The sequence below is a fragment of the Pogoniulus pusillus genome, chromosome 7 (assembly GCF_015220805.1).
Source record: "Pogoniulus pusillus isolate bPogPus1 chromosome 7, bPogPus1.pri, whole genome shotgun sequence".
Taxonomy (NCBI): domain Eukaryota; kingdom Metazoa; phylum Chordata; class Aves; order Piciformes; family Lybiidae; genus Pogoniulus; species Pogoniulus pusillus.
This window is the reverse complement of record NC_087270.1, coordinates 24,851,440-24,869,687: the sequence shown is the minus strand read 5'-3', so window position 1 is coordinate 24,869,687 and position 18,248 is coordinate 24,851,440. Positions and strand designations below refer to the sequence as shown.

Below are 18,248 nucleotides of genomic sequence, written 5' to 3'. Positions count from 1 at the left end.
TTGGTCTCTTCTTAAGGATAACGAGATGTAAAAGAGAGGAAATGGCCTCAAGTTGCACCAGGGGAGGTTTAGTTTGGACATGAGAAGAAAAGTTTTGACTGAAAGGGTTCTCAAAGCCTGGCAGAGGCTGCCCAGGGAGGTGGCTGAATGTCCATGGCTGGAGGTGTTTCAAAGAGGCAGAGCTGTGGTGCAGAGGGCCACGGTTTAGCCCCAGCCTTAGCAGAGCCAGAGAACAGTTGACTCAATGATCTTTCAAGGTCTTTTCCAACCCAAACAATTCTATGACTCTAAAATCTCACCACACAGTAAGACTTCACTGCTGACTGAGCATCTTACTCCCAACAAAAGCCCAACTGTGCTAGGTACCAGACTGTCTCCAAGCAGTGAATGTTACCCTAAGAAAACACTGCACCAAAGTTCATTGTAGAGGAAGACTGGTGGTAAGCAGCTCTGGCATGATGCAGCTTTTCAGGTTCTAAAGTGGACTAAAGGCCTGTTGCATGAGTTGGAATGATGATGATCAATCCTCTTAAGCTTCTTAGCTTCCTCAGAGCAGGCTGTATAACTAGCAACTTCTTTTTTAACTGATAATCCTGCTAGCCTAGAAGCCTGCAGTGACAATCAACCTATTTACTTTCTTCTGTGCAAGCTTCTTGTTGAAGGTGGAACACTTCCCCACTCTACTGCAGATTGTGTGGCCTCACAAAGGGTCAAGACAGCTGCAGAGGGGCAGCAACAAGCAGGTGATTGCAGGGAACTCTTGAGCTGCGAACACACTCAAAAGCCTCTCAGCACTGTGAGCTGTGCTCTCATTATCTGTACAGGAAGATCACTGAAGCCCAACAGAGGAAAGCAACAGAAGTCACAGAGCAAGGAGGCTGTATTGTACCAAAGGAGACCAATTGATCCCAGCGGATCCAGTCAGCTGAGGTTACACTCACAGGTTGCGCTGGCTTGGAAGGCATCCTCAAAGGGCATCTTGTCCAACTCCCCTGCACTCAGCAGAGATGACTGCAACTGCCTCAGGCTGCCCAGACTCACACCCAGTCTGATCCTGAATATCTGCAGGCATGGACCCTCAACCACAGAATCACAGAACGGTAGGGGTGGGAAGAGACTGCCAGAGATCAGCCAGTCCAAACCTGCCAGAGCAGGCTCACCCAGGGCAAGGCACACAGGAACACATCCAGGTGGGATTGGAAAGGCTCCAGAGAAGGAGACTTCGTAACCTCTCTGGGCAGCCTGCTCCAGGCCTCCAGCACCCTCACACCAAAGAAATTTATCCTCATGCTGAGGTGAAACTTCCTATCTTACAGCTTGGACCTGTTCCTTTTCATGTCACTGGGCACCACTAAACAGAGCTTGGCCCCTTCATCCTGACACCTGCCCCTCAGGTACTGGTACACGTTGATCAGGTTCCCTCTTAGCCTTCTCTTCTCGAGACTAAACAGATCCAGGACTTCCAACCTGTCTTCACAGAAGAGATGTTCCAGTCACTTCATCATCCTCATGGCTCTCCAATGGACTCTCTCCAGCAGGTCCCTGCCTCTCTTGAACTGGAGAGCCCAAAACTGGACACACAATTCCAGGTCTGGTCTCAGAAGGGCAAAGCAGAGGGGCAGGAGAACTTCTCTAGCCCTGCTGCACCCCAGGATGCCCTTGGCCTCTTGGCCACAAGGGCACATTGACCTTGTCCACAAGGACTCCAAGGTCTTTCTGCATGGAGCTGCTTTCCATCAGAATGACCTCTAGTCTGCACTGGTGCCCTCCTCTCTGGGCAGCCTGTTCCAATATCTCATCACTCTCATCATGCAGAACCTCCTCCTGACGTGCAACCTAATCTCCCCCGTTGCAGTTTCTAACCATTGCCCCTCATCCTATCACTTGAGTCAAAATTTGACCTCAAGCACCACACAAATTCTGCCAAAATTAGCAGCAGATGAAAATGTCACATTTGGTAGCCAAGTACAGCTCTTCTCATCAGTCTGCAGTAATCTCATCCTGCGTTTGGAAAGCAGCTGAATTTCATGGAGCACATGGGAAGCCTGTAGGCTACAGAGCTCTTTAGAAGATGGCAGATATCACACTGATGGTAAGACAAAGTGACAAGAATGGGATGTGGAAGGGATGGGCTGCAGTCAAGAAGATTACAATGGCAGGGACACTGCTCACAACAGACAGACAACACAGCAATGGAGGGAAAAAAATAGCTGGCCATAAGAAAGGTCAATCTGGCTTGGCAGCAAAGCACCAGGATGATTGGAGAGCACAGGCATGGGCAGGAGAAATCCAGGCTGGGTGAAGAGTGGCTGGAGAGCAGCCTGCAGACAAAGGCCTTGGGGGTGTCAGTTGGTGCCAAACTGCCCAGGAGTCAGCACTGGTCACTAGCAGCCCAGAGCCAGCTGTGTGCTGGCTGCAGCCAGAGCAGGGAGAGCAGCAGCACAGGGAGGGGAATTCTGCCTCTCTGCTCAGACCTCACCTGTAACACTGCCTCCAGCATGTAAGTGCCTCCATCCTCAAGCTCAGGCAGAGATATCTCCAGTTTCACAGAATGGGTTAGGTTGGAAGGGACCTTGATGAATATCCACTTCCAAAGCCCCTGCCATGGGGCAGCCTCTCCACGAGGCTGCTCAAGGCCTCGTTCAGCCTGGCCTTGAACACCTCCAGGGAGGGAGCAGCCACAATCTCTCTGTGCAACCTGTGCCAGTGTCTCCCCACCCTCACTCTCAACAGTTTCTTCCTCATCTCCAGTCTCAATCTGCCCTCTTCAAGCCTCAATCCATTCCCTCTCATCCTGTCACTCCAATCCCTCGTCGGAATCCCTTCCCAGCTCTCTTGTAGCCCCTTCAGGTAGTGAAAGGCTCTCTAAGGTCTCCACAGGGCCCTCTCTTCTCCAGGCTGAACAGAAGCTCAGAAACACCCTGTGATAAACAAAACCTAAGATATCAATCAGCTAAATAAATCTCATTTATGTATCAGTGGAAGCAAAGTGATTTACATAGAATCATAGAATCAGTCAGGGTTGGAAGGGACCCCAAGAATCATCCAATTCCAACTCCCCTGCCATGGGCAGGGATACCTCACATTAGATCAGGCTGCCCAGAGCCTCATCCAGCCTGGCTTTAAATACCTTCTGGGACAAGGCTTCCACCACCTCCCTGGGCAACTTGTTCCATAGTCTCACCACCCTCACGGTGAAGAACTTCTTCCTAACGTCCAGTCTGAATCTACATCTGCAATCAGGTTGCTAAGAGACCACTTGCACGTTAGATATAGCCTAGAATTCCAGTAACAGAACTGGGAAGAGGAAAACAGTTTACTGAGCCACCTCAGTAAGTAGATAAACTCCTTCCTTTCCATGTCAGAGAAGCAAAGAATAAAAATGATTGCATTCACTCTCAGAATTTCAGAGCCAAGGGCAGCCTGTGCCAGTGTCTCATCACTCTCCTCCTGCACAGCTTCCTCCTGAGGTCCAACCTAACTCTGCCATGCTCCACTTTCAAACCATTGCCTTCGCCCTGTCACTCCAAACCCTTCTGAACAGTCCCTACCCAGACTGCCTGTAGGTCCCTTTCAGATACTGATGTGCAGCTCTAAAGTGTCCCTGGAGCTGTCCCATCAAGATGACAGAGTTAAAACTGTTTGTGGTGGTGGCACCCACACTATTTGACTTAAAATTTTCAGCAAATGTATTTGCCCAGGGAGGTGGTTGAAGCCCCAGCCCTGGAGGCGTTTAAGGCCAGGCTAGATGCGGCTCTGGCCAGCCTGATCTAGAGTAGAGTGCCCCTGCCCATGGTATGGAACTGGAAGATCCTTGTGGTCCCTTCCAACCCTGACTGATTCTATGATTTAGTCAAACTCCCTAAAACTATCAGCTTAATTATTAAACTGCAACAAGGTGAAAGAATTTCAGTGTAGCTCCTTTATGTATTCAGCAGAGACAGTTGCCATCAGGTTCAGAAGGAGAAGGGTTTTCTATTTTCAAGTAGTTATTCTAAGAACAATTTCTCATACAGAAGTCAAAATCTCCCAAATTCAAATGAAGTGGATATTAGGGGCATAAATCACTCATACCCTCTAGCAGCAGTTGCTTCATGAGTGGCAGCATTAAAAATGCAGATAGCACCATTTCATCTGAAACCATTTTCAAGTGCAATGTCAGCCAAATGATAGTTATAGCTTTATAGATTGATAGAAAGGGATCTTAAAAGATCATCCAGTTCCAATCCCCCTTCCAAAAACAGGGGCACATCCCACTAGAACAGGTTGCTCAAGGCCTCATCCAACCTGGCCTTGAACACCTCCAGGGAGGTTGTGGTGATTCGGTGATCCACAACCTCCCTGGGTAACCTGTGCCAGCGTCTTACCGCTCTCACAGTCAACAATTTCTCTGGTCTCAGTCTGCCCTCCTCAAGCTTCAATCCATTCTCTCTCATCCTATCACTATAAGGATGTTAGGAGGAAGTCCTTCACAGAGAGAGTGATTGGCATTACCCAGGGACGTGGTGGAGTTGCCATCCCTGGAGGTGTTTAAGAAGAGACTGGATGAGGTACTTAGTGCCATGGTCTAGTTGACTGGATAGGGCTGGGGGATAGGTTGGACTGGATGAGCTTGGAGGTCTCCTCCAACCTGGTTGATTCTATGATTCTATAAAGGTCCCTTCCCAGCTTTCTTATAGGTCCCCTTTAGGTAGTGGAAGGATGCTCTAAGATCTCCCTGGCACCTTGTCTTCTTCAGGCTGAACAGCCCCAACTCTCTTGGCTTGTCCCCACAACGGAGGTTCTCCAGCCCTCTGATCATCTTCGTGGCCCTCTGGACTCACTGCAACAGTTCCATGTCCTTTTTGCGCTGGAGGCAGTGCTGGAGGTAGGGTCTGAGCAGAGCAGAGCAGAGAGGCAGAATCCCCTCCCTTCTTTGTATGCAGCCCAGGACACAGTTGACCATTTCACTGCTGTATCTCTCCAAAGCAAATCTGTATTCTTCTGGTTACTACAATAATAATTTGAACCCAATCTGAGACTTACATGTGTTGAAGAAACTGCTGTTTCTGCGTTGCTCAACTGTCCCAGTCCAGGACCCAGAGATGGAACACTGTGCTTGGAAAGCCCAGGCCAGATTGGAATAGGAACAGCAACTCCCTCTCAGAGGCACAGAAGCAAACCCTGAGAATGAAAACAGGAAGGTGTTTATGGACTGCACCTTTTCTTCTTTAAAACAACATTTCCTGCAAGTACACAGCCCCTCAGCTTAGTATCCCAAAGGAATCAGAATCTAGAGAAGGTGGTGGTAGGATATCACACAATCAGAATCACAGAATGGTAGAGGACGGAAGGGACCAACCTCCAGAGATCGTCCAGCCCTAGCCCCTTGCAGGGCAGGATTACCTGGGGCAGGTCACACAGGAACAAGTCCAGTTTTGAAAGGCTTCAGAGAAGGAGACTCCACAATCTCTCTGGGTGGCCTGCTCCAGGCCTCCAGCACCCTCATACCAAAGAATTTTCTCCTCATGTGGAGGTGGAACCTCCTGGGCTCTAGTTTGTGTCCACTACCCCTTGCTCTATTAATAGGCCCCAGTGAAAAAAGACTGTCCCATCTTCTTGACACCCATCCTTAAGGTATTTGTAAACATTGATCAGATCCCCTCCCAGTCTTCTCTTCTGTAGGCTGAACAGCTCCAGGTCATTCAGCCTTTCCTCTCCAAGGAGATGTCCCAGTTCCCTCAGAATCTTTGTGGCCATCCATTGGACTCTCTCAAGCAGGTTCCTTTCTCTCTTGAACTGGGGAGGCCAGAACTAGACAAAGCATTCCAGGTGTAGTCTCAGCAGGTCAGGGTAGAGGGGGTGAAGAACCTCCCTAGCCCTACAGGCCAACTTTCCCTGCTGCACCCCTGGATGCTCTCAGCTCTCTTGCCCACAGGGGCACTTTGCTCTCTCATGTGCAACTTAGTGGCCGCCAGCACTCCCAGGTGCCTCTCTGCAGAGCTGTTTTCCAGCAGGTCAACTCCTCACCTGTACTGATGCAGGGGGTTATTCTTGCCCAGGTGCAGGACCCTACACTGCCCTTGTTGAACTTCCTAAGGATCCTCTCTTCCCCAGTTTCCAGCCTGCCCAAGTCTGGCTGATCGGCAGCACAGCCTCCCAGCTTCCTCTGCCCCCCGGCCTGCAGCCTTCCTGGGGTTGTCGTGCCCCAAGTGCAGGAGCTAGCCCTTGGCAGAGTCGAATCTCATCCCACTGGCCCCAGCCCATGGACGCAGCTTGTGCAGGTGCCTCTGCAGCGCCTTCCTCCTCCGATGTGATAAACACTGACACCTAATTCCGTGTCACCTGCAAACTTACTGAGGGTGCCTCCCCCTCCTTGTCCCGTCCATTGATAGACGCATTACTGCCTGCAGTCGCGGTGTGCCCCGAGCCACGCACCTCCAGAGCCGCTCCTGCAAGCTACCCCACGCAAGGGCAAGCGGTTGCTCCCTGCAAGCTACCCCACGGCAAGGGCAAGTGATGCTCCCTGTAAGCTACCCCACGGCAAGGGCAAGCGGTTGCTCCCTGTAAGCTACCCCACGGCAAGGGCAAGTGATGCTCCCTGTAAGCTACCCCACGGCAAGGGCAAGCGGTTGCTCCCTGTAAGCTACCCCACAGCAAGGGCAAGTGATGCTCCCTGTAAGCTACCCCATGGCAAGGGCAAGCGGTTGCTCCCTGTAAGCTACCCCACGGCAAGGGCAAGCGGTTGCTCCCTGTAAGCTACCCCACGGCAAGGGCAAGCGGTTGCTCCCTGTAAGCTACCCCACGGCAAGGGCAAGCGGTTGCTCCCTGTAAGCTACCCCACGGCAAGGGCAAGCGGTTGCTCTTACTATGAAGAGCTCCTGCCAGGTCATGCCCCAGAGCTGTGTGATTACAGCAGCGACAGAGCAAACCAACTTCCCGCTCTCAAGAGAGCCTGCCCTTGCCGCGGGAGACAGGCCCACGGGTGATTACCGCCTCCCTTCCCGCAGAGCTCCCCCGGTACCGTGTGCCCTCGCAGCCTGTCCCCCGTTACCTCTCCACGCCACTCGGAAGGCACCAGAAGTGCATGCCCGGCCCAGGGCCGCCGCCACCGCCGCCGCCATGCTGGGCCCTTCCCCCGCTCCCGGCCTCCTTGCTTAGCTGCCCACACTCTGCCTGAGGAGAAAGCGGAAAGAGGGAGAGCCCGGCTGAGGGGAACGCTACAGTGGAGCGGCGAAACCGACGGGTAACACTGAGCTAAAGCCTTCCCGAAAAGCTCTCGCCGCCCCGGCCCCTTCCCGCGCCTACCTGCGCCGGTAAGGGGCCAATAGGCTGGAGCCAGACAGCCCCCACGCGGAGGACCCGAAGCAGGACCCAAACTCAGGGGCGGCCCCGGCCTGTGGCTTCTGTGCTCGGTCCGGCCGGTGCCGAGCGGCTGCGCTCGCTAGGAAGGAGTTGAAGGCCTTAGCCGCCCGCCTGTCCCGCTGCGCTCCCTGCCCTCGCCGCGGCCGTGCTGGCAGCGCTGGCAGCGCAATGTGGGCGCTGCTGGCTGCCGCTCTGCGCTGAGGCTGAGCCCAGAGCAGGCAGCGGTGGCAGCGGGCTGTGGGCGCTGCTGGTTGCCGCTCTGCGCTGAGACGGAGCCCAGAGCAGGCAGCGGTGGCAGCGGGCTGTGGGCGCTGCTGGTTGCCGCTCTGCGCTGAGACTGAGCCCAGAGCAGGCAGCGGTGGCAGCGGGCTGTGGGCGCTGCTGGTTGCCGCTCTGCGCTGCCACTGAGCCCAGAGCAGGCAGCGGTGGCAGCGGGCTGTGGGCGCTGCTGGTTGCCGCTCTGCGCTGCCACTGAGCCCAGAGCAGGCAGCGGTGGCAGCGGGCTGTGGGCGCTGCTGGTTGCCGCTCTGCGCTGCCACTGAGCCCGGAGCAGGCAGCGGTGGGAGCGCAATGTGGGCGCTGCTGGCTGCCGCTCTGCGCTGAGACTGAGCCCAGAGCAGGCAGCGGTGGCAGCGGGCTGTGGGCGCTGCTGGCTGCCGCTCTGCGCTGAGACTGAGCCCAGAGCAGGCAGCGATGGGAGCGGACTGTGGGCGCTGCTGGCTGCCGCTCTGCGCTGAGACTGAGCCCAGAGCAGGCAGCGGTGGCAGCGGGCTGTGGGCGCTGCTGGCTGCCGCTCTGCGCTGCCACTGAGCCCGGAGCAGGCAGCGGTGGCAGCGGGCTGTGGGCACTGCTGGTTGCCGCTCTGCGCTGCCACTGAGCCCAGAGCAGGCAGCGGTGGGAGCGGGCTGTGGGCGCTGCTGGTTGCCGCTCTGCGCTGAGACTGAGCCCAGAGCAGGCAGCGGTGGGAGCGCAATGTGGGCGCTGCTGGCTGCCGCTCTGCGCTGAGACTGAGCCCAGAGCAGGCAGCGGTGGGAGCGGGCTGTGGGCGCTGCTGGTTGCCGCTCTGCGCTGAGACTGAGCCCAGAGCAGGCAGCGGTGGCAGCGGACTGTGGGCACTGCTGGTTGCCGCTCTGCGCTGAGACTGAGCCCGGAGCAGGCAGCGGTGGCAGCGGACTGTGGGCACTGCTGGTTGCCGCTCTGCGCTGAGACTGAGCCCGGAGCAGGCAGCGGTGGCAGCGGGCTGTGGGCGCTGCTGGTTGCCGCTCTGCGCTGAGGCTGAGCCCAGAGCAGGCAGCGGTGGGAGCGGGCTGTGGGCACTGCTGGTTGCCGCTGCCCTGAGACTCAGCCCAGAGCAGGCAGCGGTGGGAGCGGACTGTGGGCGCTGCTGGTTGCCGCTCTGCGCTGCCGCTGAGCCCAGAGCAGGCGGCGGTGGCAGCGGGCTGTGGGCACTGCTGGTTGCCGCTCTGCGCTGCCGCTGAGCCCAGAGCAGGCAGCGGCAGGTCCGCTTGCAGCATGCGTGGTTTGGCTAGGAGCAGCCGTCCCTGTCCCGGCGATCGCGTTCGCTTTTCGTGCAGCTGGTAAAAGGAACAGCAAGGAGTGCTGGTAAAGGGCCTTACAGAACAGATACGCGTTTTTGAGGGTGTCTGTAGCAAACTATAAATACTAAGCTTTGTGGAAGTGTAAACATAAATATCAACCTCTGCAGCAGTGTTAGCAGCTATTAGTTGGAGCTCTGTGATCTTGAAAAGGCCCAGGTCTGCATTCTTTTGGCTAAGGAAAGCAGGCAGGAGATGAAGGAGAAGCAGAGACATGCTGACTTCAGACCAATAAAGCGATTGAGGGAGGCCTGCTGATCAAAGATGAAAAATAAAACCTGTGAGGAGGACTGCTTGCCTTCATCCCAGATGACCACCCGAGACCTCTGAGATGGGGGGTGTGTGGAACTGGGGCAGAGAATGGGAAAACGCCTATGTTAATGAGCTCTAAGGAATAACTGTAATAAACTTACCTCTTAGGATGAAAATGTGTGCTCTTGTAGCATAAACTCTGGCCAGCATGGGGTGTGCAGCCATCCTGCCTGCACCCAGCGCTGCTGTAAAACACGGCTACTTAGAATCATGGAATGGTTTGAAGGGACCTCAACGATCATCCACTTCCAACCCCTGGACACCTCCCACTAGAAAAGGGCACTCAAGACCTCATCCAGCCTGGCCTTGAACGCCTCCAGGGAGGTTGTGTGATTTTATCCACAACCCTCCTGGGCAACCTGTGCCAGTGTCTCCCCACCCTCACTGTAAACCCTTTCCTAACTTCTAGTTTAGATCTCTCCAATGCCAATTCAAACCCATTACCTCTTGTGCTGTCATTACAAGACCTTGACAACAGTCCCTCCCCAGCCTTCCTGTAGGCCCCCTTCAGATACTGGAAGGCCACTATAAGGTCTCAAAGCCTTTTCCAGGCTGAAGCGCCCTGTCTCTTGTAGCCTGTCGTCATAGAGGTGCTCCAGCCCTCTGAGCATCTTCATGGCTTCCTACTTCATACCTCTGCAGGAGTTCTGGGGCTCGTTCTGCAGGTCAGAGCGGCATACGCAGTGCTGGCAGCGGATGGGCGCTGGGCTGGGGTGGGTGAGGTGTCTCATCACAAGTGTAGTCAGAGGCTCTGCCTTGCTGACCGGAGCATGGCGTGCTGGCTGCTCCTCCACAAGTGCTGCTGGCCGTTAGGGTCCAGAGAGGCAGGTGGGCTCCAGCAGAAGCCAGTACCAGTGGCTTGGAAGGCTCCCCTTTACCTGCAAAACACCCTGCAATGTCCACACAGCTCTGTTACTCCCCTGAACTGCAGCAGCTCATTCACAGAATTAAATGACCTCTAGGATCATTGACTCCAACCTATCACCTAACCCTTCTAACTAACTAAACCATGGCACCAAGTGCCTCATCCAGCCTCACCTTAAACACCTCCAGGGATGGGGACTCCATCACCTCCCTGGGCAGCCCATTCCAATGCCAATCACTTCATGAAGAACTTCTTCCTAACATCCAGCCTAAACCTGCCCTGCCACAGCTTGAGGCTGTGTCCTCTTGTTCTGTCACTGGGTGCCTGGGAGCAGAGACCAACCCCACCTAGCTATGACCTCCCTTCAGGTAGTTGTAGACAGCTGTGAGGTCTACCCTGAGTCTCCTCCAGGCTGGACACCCCTATCTCCCTCAGCCTCTCCTCACAGGGCTATGCCTCAGCCCCCTCACACCAGCTTTGGTGCCTTTCTCTGGACATGTTCCAGCACCTCAACATCTTTCTTAAACTGAGGGATCCCGAACTGGACACAGCACTCAAGATGAGGCCTAACCAGTGCTGAGTACAGAGGCAGAAGGACTGCCCTGGTCCTGTTTGCCACACTGTTCCAGATCCAGGCCAGGATGCCATTGACTTTCTTGGCCACCTGGGCACACTGCTGGCTCATGTTCAATTCACCAATTGTGCTTTAGGAGCTGCTCAAGGAGTATCTCGCAGCATTGTGTCACAAGGCCTGGCAGCTCAACATGCTGGACATGCTGCCTTCTATCTTCTGGGGTAGTCACCTTGGGACTGAAACCATCTTATCCCAAAAGCTGCCTATCACTGTGCCTACAAGGCTTATTATACCAAGAATGAAAAGGCAGAATGCTAGGGGATGCATCCTTGCAGAGAAAGTGTTGCTGGAAATTACTCACAGCAGCTTTCTCCCTCCCCCTGGTTATTTTTTTCTTTCCTATTCAGCTGCATCCAGAGCAGGGAGAGCAGCAGCACAGGGAGGGGGTTCTGCCCCTCTGTTCTGCTTTGCTCTGCTGAAACCCCACCTGCAGTGCTGCCTCCAGTTCTGGGCCCCCCTCATAAGAGGGAGATGGAGTCTAGAGGACGCCACAAAGATGCTCAGAGGGCTGGAGGACAGGCTACCAGAGTTGGGGCTCTGCAGCCTGGAGAAGAGAAGGCTTCCAGGAGAAGGCTTCCTTCCAGGAAGGCTTCTCTCTTCCAGGAGACACTGGTAGTGGTCTACCAGTGTCTCAAGGGGGCTACAGGAGGGGAGAAGGCTCTAGGGAGACCTCAGAACAGCCTTCTAGTACCTGAAGCGGATCCAGGAGAGCTGGGGAGGGACATTTGACAAGGGTTGGGAGTGACAGGATGAGAAGAAATGGATTGAAGCTTGAAGAGGGCAGATTGAAACTGGAGATGAGGAAGAAATTCTTGCCAGTGAGAGTGGGGAGACATTGGCATAGGTTGCCCAGAGAGGCTGTGGCTGCCTCCTGCCTTTTTCAAGGCCAGGCTGGATGAGGCCTTGAGAAACCTGGGCTGGTGGGAGGTGTCCCTGCCCATGCCAGGGGGCTTGGAACTGGATGTCATTAAGGTCCCTTCCAACCCAAATCGTTCTATGAATCTATGAACTCTCAGTGCCACACGCACAGTGTTTGGCACAGTGATTCTTTTGTACCTCCTGGAACAAAAGCACACTGGGAACTTGTGAAGATGAATTTCTTTCTGCTGCTGGCAGGAAAAAAATTGGTGTGAGACATAATCTTTCGAACAGGATTTTTAATCTTATCTTCAGGCACTATTCAATATGCTCCTTCTCCCAGCATTAGAGCACCACGTGTCTCAGGACATAACCCTGACCATGTCACTAAGGATAACACCAATTAGTCTCCTAAATTCCTGCAGATCTGATCATGGCAGTATTTATTTCCAGTCCTTCTTTGTGGTAGTGATTGTATCACATAGAGAATTAAAATCTCTCTCTTTTTTTTCCCCCTCATTATTTATGCAGTGGATGAGGTAATGGGAATGCCACTTTCTGTGGGTCATTGAGTAGGGAGAAGGAGTTTGCCATCTACAAATTTGTTCCAGAGCAAAAATCCCCACAATTATAGGCAGTTCAATGAGTGGTTAGCAGCCATAGCCTGTCATCCACACAGAATCAGAGTGTCTTTGGTTGGAAGAGACCTCCAAGTTTATCCACTCCAACCCTTGATCCATCACTGCAGCCTCAGCACTAAACCATGTCCCTCAGCACCAGCTCCACAGGCTGCTGGAAAACCCCCAGGGATGGGGACTCCAGCCCTGCCCTGGGCAGAACATTCCAAGGTCTGAGAACCCTTCTAGGACAGAAATATTTCATAGCATCCAGCCTGAGCCTCCCCTGGGGCAGCTTGGAACCATTTCCTCTGCTCCTGTCCCTTGGCACCAAGGAGCAGAGGCTGCCCCCTCCTTGCTCCAACCTCCCTGCAGGGAGCTGCAGAGAGCAATGAGCTCTGCCCTCAGCCTCCTCTTCTGCAGCCTGCACACCCCCAGCTCCCTCAGCCCCTCCTCACAGCCCAGCTGCTCCAGGCCCTTCTGCAGCCTCACTGCCCTGCTCTGCACAGGCTCCAGCCCCTCAGTGTCCTTCCTGCAGTGCAGGGCCCACAGCTGAACACAGCACTTGAGCTGTGGCCTCCCCAGTGCTGAGCACAGGGGGATGGGCACCTCCTGTCCCTGCTGCCCACCCTGCTTCTGGCCCTAGCCAGGCTGCCCTTGGCTTTCTTGGCCACCTGGGCTGTGCTGGCTCACGGTCACTGACTGCCAACCAGCACCCCCAGGTCCCTCTCCAGGTCTCAGCTTTCCAACCACACATCCCCAGGTCTGGACCTCCCCATGGGGTTGTTGTGACCCAGGTTCAGGACCTGGCACTTGGCCTCAAACAGCTGACCTTGTCCCATCAGTCTAACCTGTCCAGGCCCTGCTGCAAAACCTCCCTACCCTCCAGCAGATGGACACAGCCACCCACATCCAGCTGCAGCTGGCCAGTGCCAGCAGTGCAGGGTGAGTGTGTTCAGTGCTGTGTCCATGGGAGTTGGTTTGCACATGAGCCAGTTCCTCAGGACACTGCACAGACTGCAAAAGATGGAGATAAAAATGTAATCTGCTGCCCTGAAAGCCCTCTCTGGAGTTCATTGCTGGTTATCAGCTTCAAATCTAACTCAATGAGGACAAGTTTCCTCTTCTTTGAGAGGTGCTTATTCCAATTTATTATTTTCTTACTTGCCCTTGATGAACTTTATGAGGTTTCCCCAGCCCAGCTCTCCAGCCTGTCCAGCTTTGCCACTGCTCCCAGCTCTGTCCCTTCAGCCAGATCACTGATGAAGATGTTGAACAGCACTGGACCCAGCACTGAGCCCTGGGGAACACCACTAGCCACAGGCCTCCAAATGGGCCCTGCACCACTGGCCACAACCCTCTGAGCTCTGTCCTTCAGCCAGTTCCCAACGCACCTCACTGTCCACTCATCTAACCTACGTTTTCTAGGCCTCCCTGTCAGGATAGAATGGGACACAGTGTCAAAAGCCTTGCTGAAGTCCAGGTAGACAGCATTTGCTGCCCTCCCTAGCTGGTCATGCCATCCTAGAAGTATGTCTGTGGTCAAGCATGGAAGTTCCATTAGGAGTCTTTAGAAATAAACCAGATGCATATCCAGCTCTTGTAGGACCTGCAGTGATTGAACGTCTAAGCAACTCACAGGAACATCTTAGGAGTGTTTCAGCTGGTAAAGCCCTTTAAGATGGAGTCCAACCATTCTCTAACTCTGCCAGGGCTGGGGCTAAACCATGGCCCTCAGCACCACATCTCTGCTTCTGAAACACCTCCAGGGTGGGGATTAAACCATCTCCCTGGGGAGCCTGTTCCAATGGTTGAAAAAATTGTCATCTAAGAGGTTTCTTCTAATGCCCAACCTAAGCCTCCTCTGGTGCAACCTGAGGCCATTTCCTCTCTCCCTATCACCTGTTACTTGGGAGAAGTGACTAACACCAACTTCACTCCAAACAGGGAGCAGTGGCTGACAGCCCTCAAGCTGTGCTGCCGTTCAGCCAGAGCTGCACAGGCTGCAGAGCTGGGCAGAGGGAACCTCGTAGAGTTTAACAAGGACAGCAGGGTGAGGGAAGTGATCCTCTTCTACTCTGCACTGCTGAGACCCCACCTGGAGTACTGCATCCAGTTCTGGAGCCTCTGGTACAAGAGGGATATGGAGGTGCTGGAAGGTGTCCAGAGAAAGGCCACGAGGATGAGCAGAGGGATGGAGCTGCTCTGCTGTGAGGAGAGACTGAGGGAGTTGGGGCTGTTCAGTCTGGAAAGAGGAAGGGTCTGAGGTGATCTTACTGTGGCCTTGCAGTATCTTAAGGGGGCTACAAGAAAGCTGGGGAGGGACTTTTTAGGCTGTCAGGTAGTGATAGGACTGGGGGGAATGGAAGAAAGCTGGAAATGGGTAGATTCAGACTGGATGTTAGGAAGAAGTTCTTCAGCATGAGGGTAGTGAGACTGAGACCCTGGAATGAGTTGCCCAGGGAGGTGGTGGAAGCCTCATCCCTGGAGGTGTAATTCTTAAGATTTTTCAGTTACCAAATGCTGCCCAAGCTCCTCAGCTGGACTCACCTTGCTCCAGGTCTGGCAGAGCTCTGCTGCCCTGACAGCAGCACAAAGTGATGCTGACAGTCACCAGGACAGCTAAAGATTGCCCTACAGAACCTGAGCCCCACCAGAGCAATGTCCCCACTTGTCCTACTCACAGGTGTTTAAGGCTAGGCTCTAGACACCCTGATCTAGTGTGAGGTGTCCCTGCCCTTGGCAGGGGGATAGAACTGGATGATCCTTGAGGTCCCTTCCAACCCTGACTGACTCCATGATTCTATGAAAATGTAGGGTCCTGCACCCAGGGAGGAACAACTCTGCAGCAGGGCAGGTGAGGGGGGACCTGCTGGAGAGCAGCTCTGCAGAGAAGGACCTGGAGGTGCTGGTGGGCAACACATTCACCATGAGCCAGCAATGGCATCCTGGCGTGCAGGAAGAAGAGTGTGGCCAACAGGTAAATGGAAGTTCTCCTCCTCCATTCTGCCTGAGGCCACACCTGGAGTATTGTGTCCAGTTCTGGGCTCCTTAGTTCAAGAGAGACAGGGACCTGCTGGAGAGAGTCCATTGGAAGGCCACAAAGATGAGAGGGGTCTGAAGCATCTCTCTGATAAAGAGAGACTGAGACCTGGAGCCATTTAGCATGGAGAAGAGCAGACTGAGAGGGGATCTTATGAATGCTGGTCAATAGATAGGGGGTGGGGGACAAGAGGATGGGGCTGGGCTCTTTCCAATGGTGCCCAGTGACAGGACATGGGGCAATGAAGACAAACTAGAACCCAAAGGTTTCACTTAAGGAGAAAATTCTTTGGTGTGATGGTGCTGGAGGCCTGGAGCAGGGAGACATTGTGCAGTCTCCTTCTCTGGAGGCTTTTAAAACCCACCTTGAAGCATTCCTGAGTGACCTGATCTAGGCAAACCAACACTAGTAGAGAGGTAGGGCTCAATGACCTCCAAAGGACCCTTCCAACCCCTACCATTCTATGATTTTGTGATTCCACAACAGTTCCTCACACAGTCTGCTGCTGTGTTCCTCCTTCTTTTCATTGCTCCCTACTTGTCCATTGTTCCTGCACAGGGGGACCCTGGCTGGTGCAGCAATGTGCTTTTACAGGCTGAGACCTCTAGGCAATTAGAAACTGACTGGAATTCAGTGGGAGAACTTTCACAGCCACATCCTGTCAAGATCTGATCTAAGCAGTTGTACAAAAACGGAGAACTAGCATCTCACATACATAATGCATGCTCTGATTTTCTGCTTGCTCCACATCCTTCCAAAGGAGCTGCTGAAAGATGCCACTGACAAGTGATGATTCCAGCAGCAGCCTCAGATAGCACTCCTGATGAGGAGAAAGCAAAGCAGCTGAGACTCAAGAGTTTCCTGAAGTCAAGGCCTTTTCTGCTCCTCAGCATTCATGTGACAGCACCAAGATGGAAGGGACCCTCCAAGGGGATCTTGTTCACCCACCCTGCACTCAGCAGGGACACTTCCAGCTAGGGCAGGCTGCACAGGGACACAGCAGGGCTGAGCTTCAGTGTCTGCAGGGACAGGGCTTCAAGCACACTTCTGGGCAGCCTGTGCCAGTGTCTCACCACTCTCCTTCTGCACAACTTCCTTCTGAGGTCTAACTTAACTCTGCCCTGCTCCACTTTCAAACCATTGCCCTCATCCTATCACTCCAAGCTCTTCTGAACAGTCTCTCCTCATCCTGCCTGTAGGTCCCCTTCAGAAACTGAGATGCAGCTCTAAGGTCTCCCTTGGAGTCTTCTTTTCTCCAGGCTGAACAGCCCCAACTCTCTCAGCTTGTCCCCATATTGGAGGTTCTCCAGCCCTCTGAGCATCTTTGTAGCCTCCTCTGAACCTACTCTACCAGCTCTAAAATCTCCCTTGAGTCTTCTCTCCTCCAGGTCCTGACCTATTAGCAATCCAACCTACTGATGAGGTGCTGAAAGCAAAGGGGATGTCTGACCTGCTTGTGAACCATACTGTCCAGGCAACTGAACTAACAACCAGGAGCATCTCCTGAAGGCACAGTTGGAAGCATGCCCACAAGAAGACATCATTGCTTAGGCCAATGCTCTCTTTCCATACAAAAGCCAAAACTACAGGACAGAAACTTTATATTTGTACTGGGCTTTGGGGAGGGAAAAAAAAGGTCTAGCTTTTGGAAGGCCAAAAAGAGGAGCTACAGTCTCCTAAGAAAAAGGCTCCTAAGAAAGAGGTTTCATGTCTACATTGAGTTCTGGCGTGGGGAGGAACAACCTCCAGCAGCAGGACAGGTCAGGGGAGGGACCTGCTGGGCAGCAGCTTCACAGAGAAGGACCTGGGAGTGCTGTTGGTAAGAAGCTCTGCACTGGACAGGAACGTGCCCTGATGCCCAAGAAGGCCAATGGTATGCCTGGGAGCATTAAGAAGAGTGTGGCCAGCAGGCTGAGGGAGGTTCTCCTCCTGTTCTACTCAACCCTAGATAGACCACAGCTGGGATACTGTGTCCAGTTCTGGGCTCCCCAGTTCAAGAGGGACAGGGAAATACCTGAGAGAGTTCAGTGGAGGCTACAAAGATGCTGAAGGTACTGGGGAAAGACTGAGAGCCCTGGGGAAAAGGTTGAGAGGGTCCTGATCAATGTCTGCAAGTATCTGCAGCTTGGCTGTCAGGAGGATGGAGCCAGACTCTGCTCAGGGATGCCCAGTGACAGGACAAGGAGCAAGGGACATAAACTCAATCACAGGAAAGTCCACCTCAACATGAGAAAAAAAAATCTTTACTGTGATTGTGCTGGAGGCCTGGAGCAGGCTGCCCAGAGAACTTATGGAATCTCTTCCTCCGAAGCCTTTCCAACCCCACCTGGATGTGTTCCTGCCCTGGGTGATGTTGCTCTGGCAGGGGGATTGAACTGGCTGATCTCTGGAGGTCTCTTCCAACCCCTAACGTTCTATGATTCTGTGAAATGTCACTGGATCTTCAGTTTCAATGAAAGTAATACTTTTTGGTTGCTTGGCTATTTTGTTTTTTTTTCAGTGTCTACAGCCAGTAATAAGCTACCTACTTAGAACAGCATTTCCTTCCCCCTCCACCCTACCTCAAGTACAGCAATGCAACTGAAGATACATCCAGTGACTCACTGAAAAACAAAATTGCATTGAATGTTGCTTGAGTAATTTCTAATGACTTGAAGGAGATGTTTTTCAGGATCACACAACTATTTTGGTTGGAAAAACACTTTGAGATTGTCGAGTCCAACCGTTCTCTAGCTCTGCCAAGGCTGGGACTAAGCCATGGCCCTCAGCACCACAGCTCTGCCTCTCTGAAACACCTCCAGGGATAGGCATTCAACCACCTCCCTGGGCAGCATCTGCCAGCCTTTGAGAACCACAGGATTAACCAGGTTGGAAAAGAATTTAGAGATCATCAAGTCCAACCTAAACCCTTTCAGTTACCTTTGACAACTCTTCCACAAGGAGGTCTTTCTAATAATCGTGTCCTCAAGTATTCAATTTC

General features: G+C 53.5%; 1 protein-coding gene and 2 long non-coding RNA genes across 7 annotated transcripts in view; 1 reads left to right on the top strand and 2 right to left on the bottom strand.

Annotated features, from left to right (window-relative positions):
* The window catches only part of MRPS5 (mitochondrial ribosomal protein S5), a 36,249-nt gene extending 28,759 nt beyond the window's left edge, over window positions 1–7,490 (bottom strand). Inside the window, exons 1-3 of one of the 2 annotated variants that reach the window (XM_064146231.1) lie at window positions 7,288–7,490; window positions 7,034–7,155; window positions 5,026–5,163 (exon numbers count right to left, since the gene is read on the bottom strand). In XM_064146231.1, the coding sequence (XP_064002301.1) occupies window positions 5,026–5,163; window positions 7,034–7,103 (208 nt within the window). In that variant the 5' untranslated portion in view covers window positions 7,104–7,155; window positions 7,288–7,490. Of the gene's footprint in view, window positions 1–5,025; window positions 5,164–7,033; window positions 7,174–7,287 lie in introns of those variants that run through there. The other variant, XM_064146232.1, reaches the window with a different exon arrangement.
* LOC135176844 (uncharacterized) lies at window positions 6,344–9,367 on the top strand. The gene is made up of 2 exons (XR_010302858.1): window positions 6,344–7,225; window positions 9,128–9,367. It is a non-coding gene; the product is annotated as an uncharacterized LOC135176844 (long non-coding RNA).
* The window catches only part of LOC135176843 (uncharacterized), a 100,912-nt gene continuing 91,605 nt past the window's right edge, over window positions 8,942–18,248 (bottom strand). For 2 of the 4 annotated variants that reach the window (XR_010302854.1, XR_010302855.1), the window contains exons 3-5: window positions 9,886–10,141; window positions 9,353–9,436; window positions 8,942–9,193 (exon numbers count right to left, since the gene is read on the bottom strand). This is a non-coding gene — a long non-coding RNA (uncharacterized LOC135176843). The remainder of the gene's footprint in view (window positions 9,194–9,352; window positions 9,437–9,885; window positions 10,142–18,248) is intronic. The other 2 variants (XR_010302857.1, XR_010302856.1) reach the window with 2 other exon arrangements.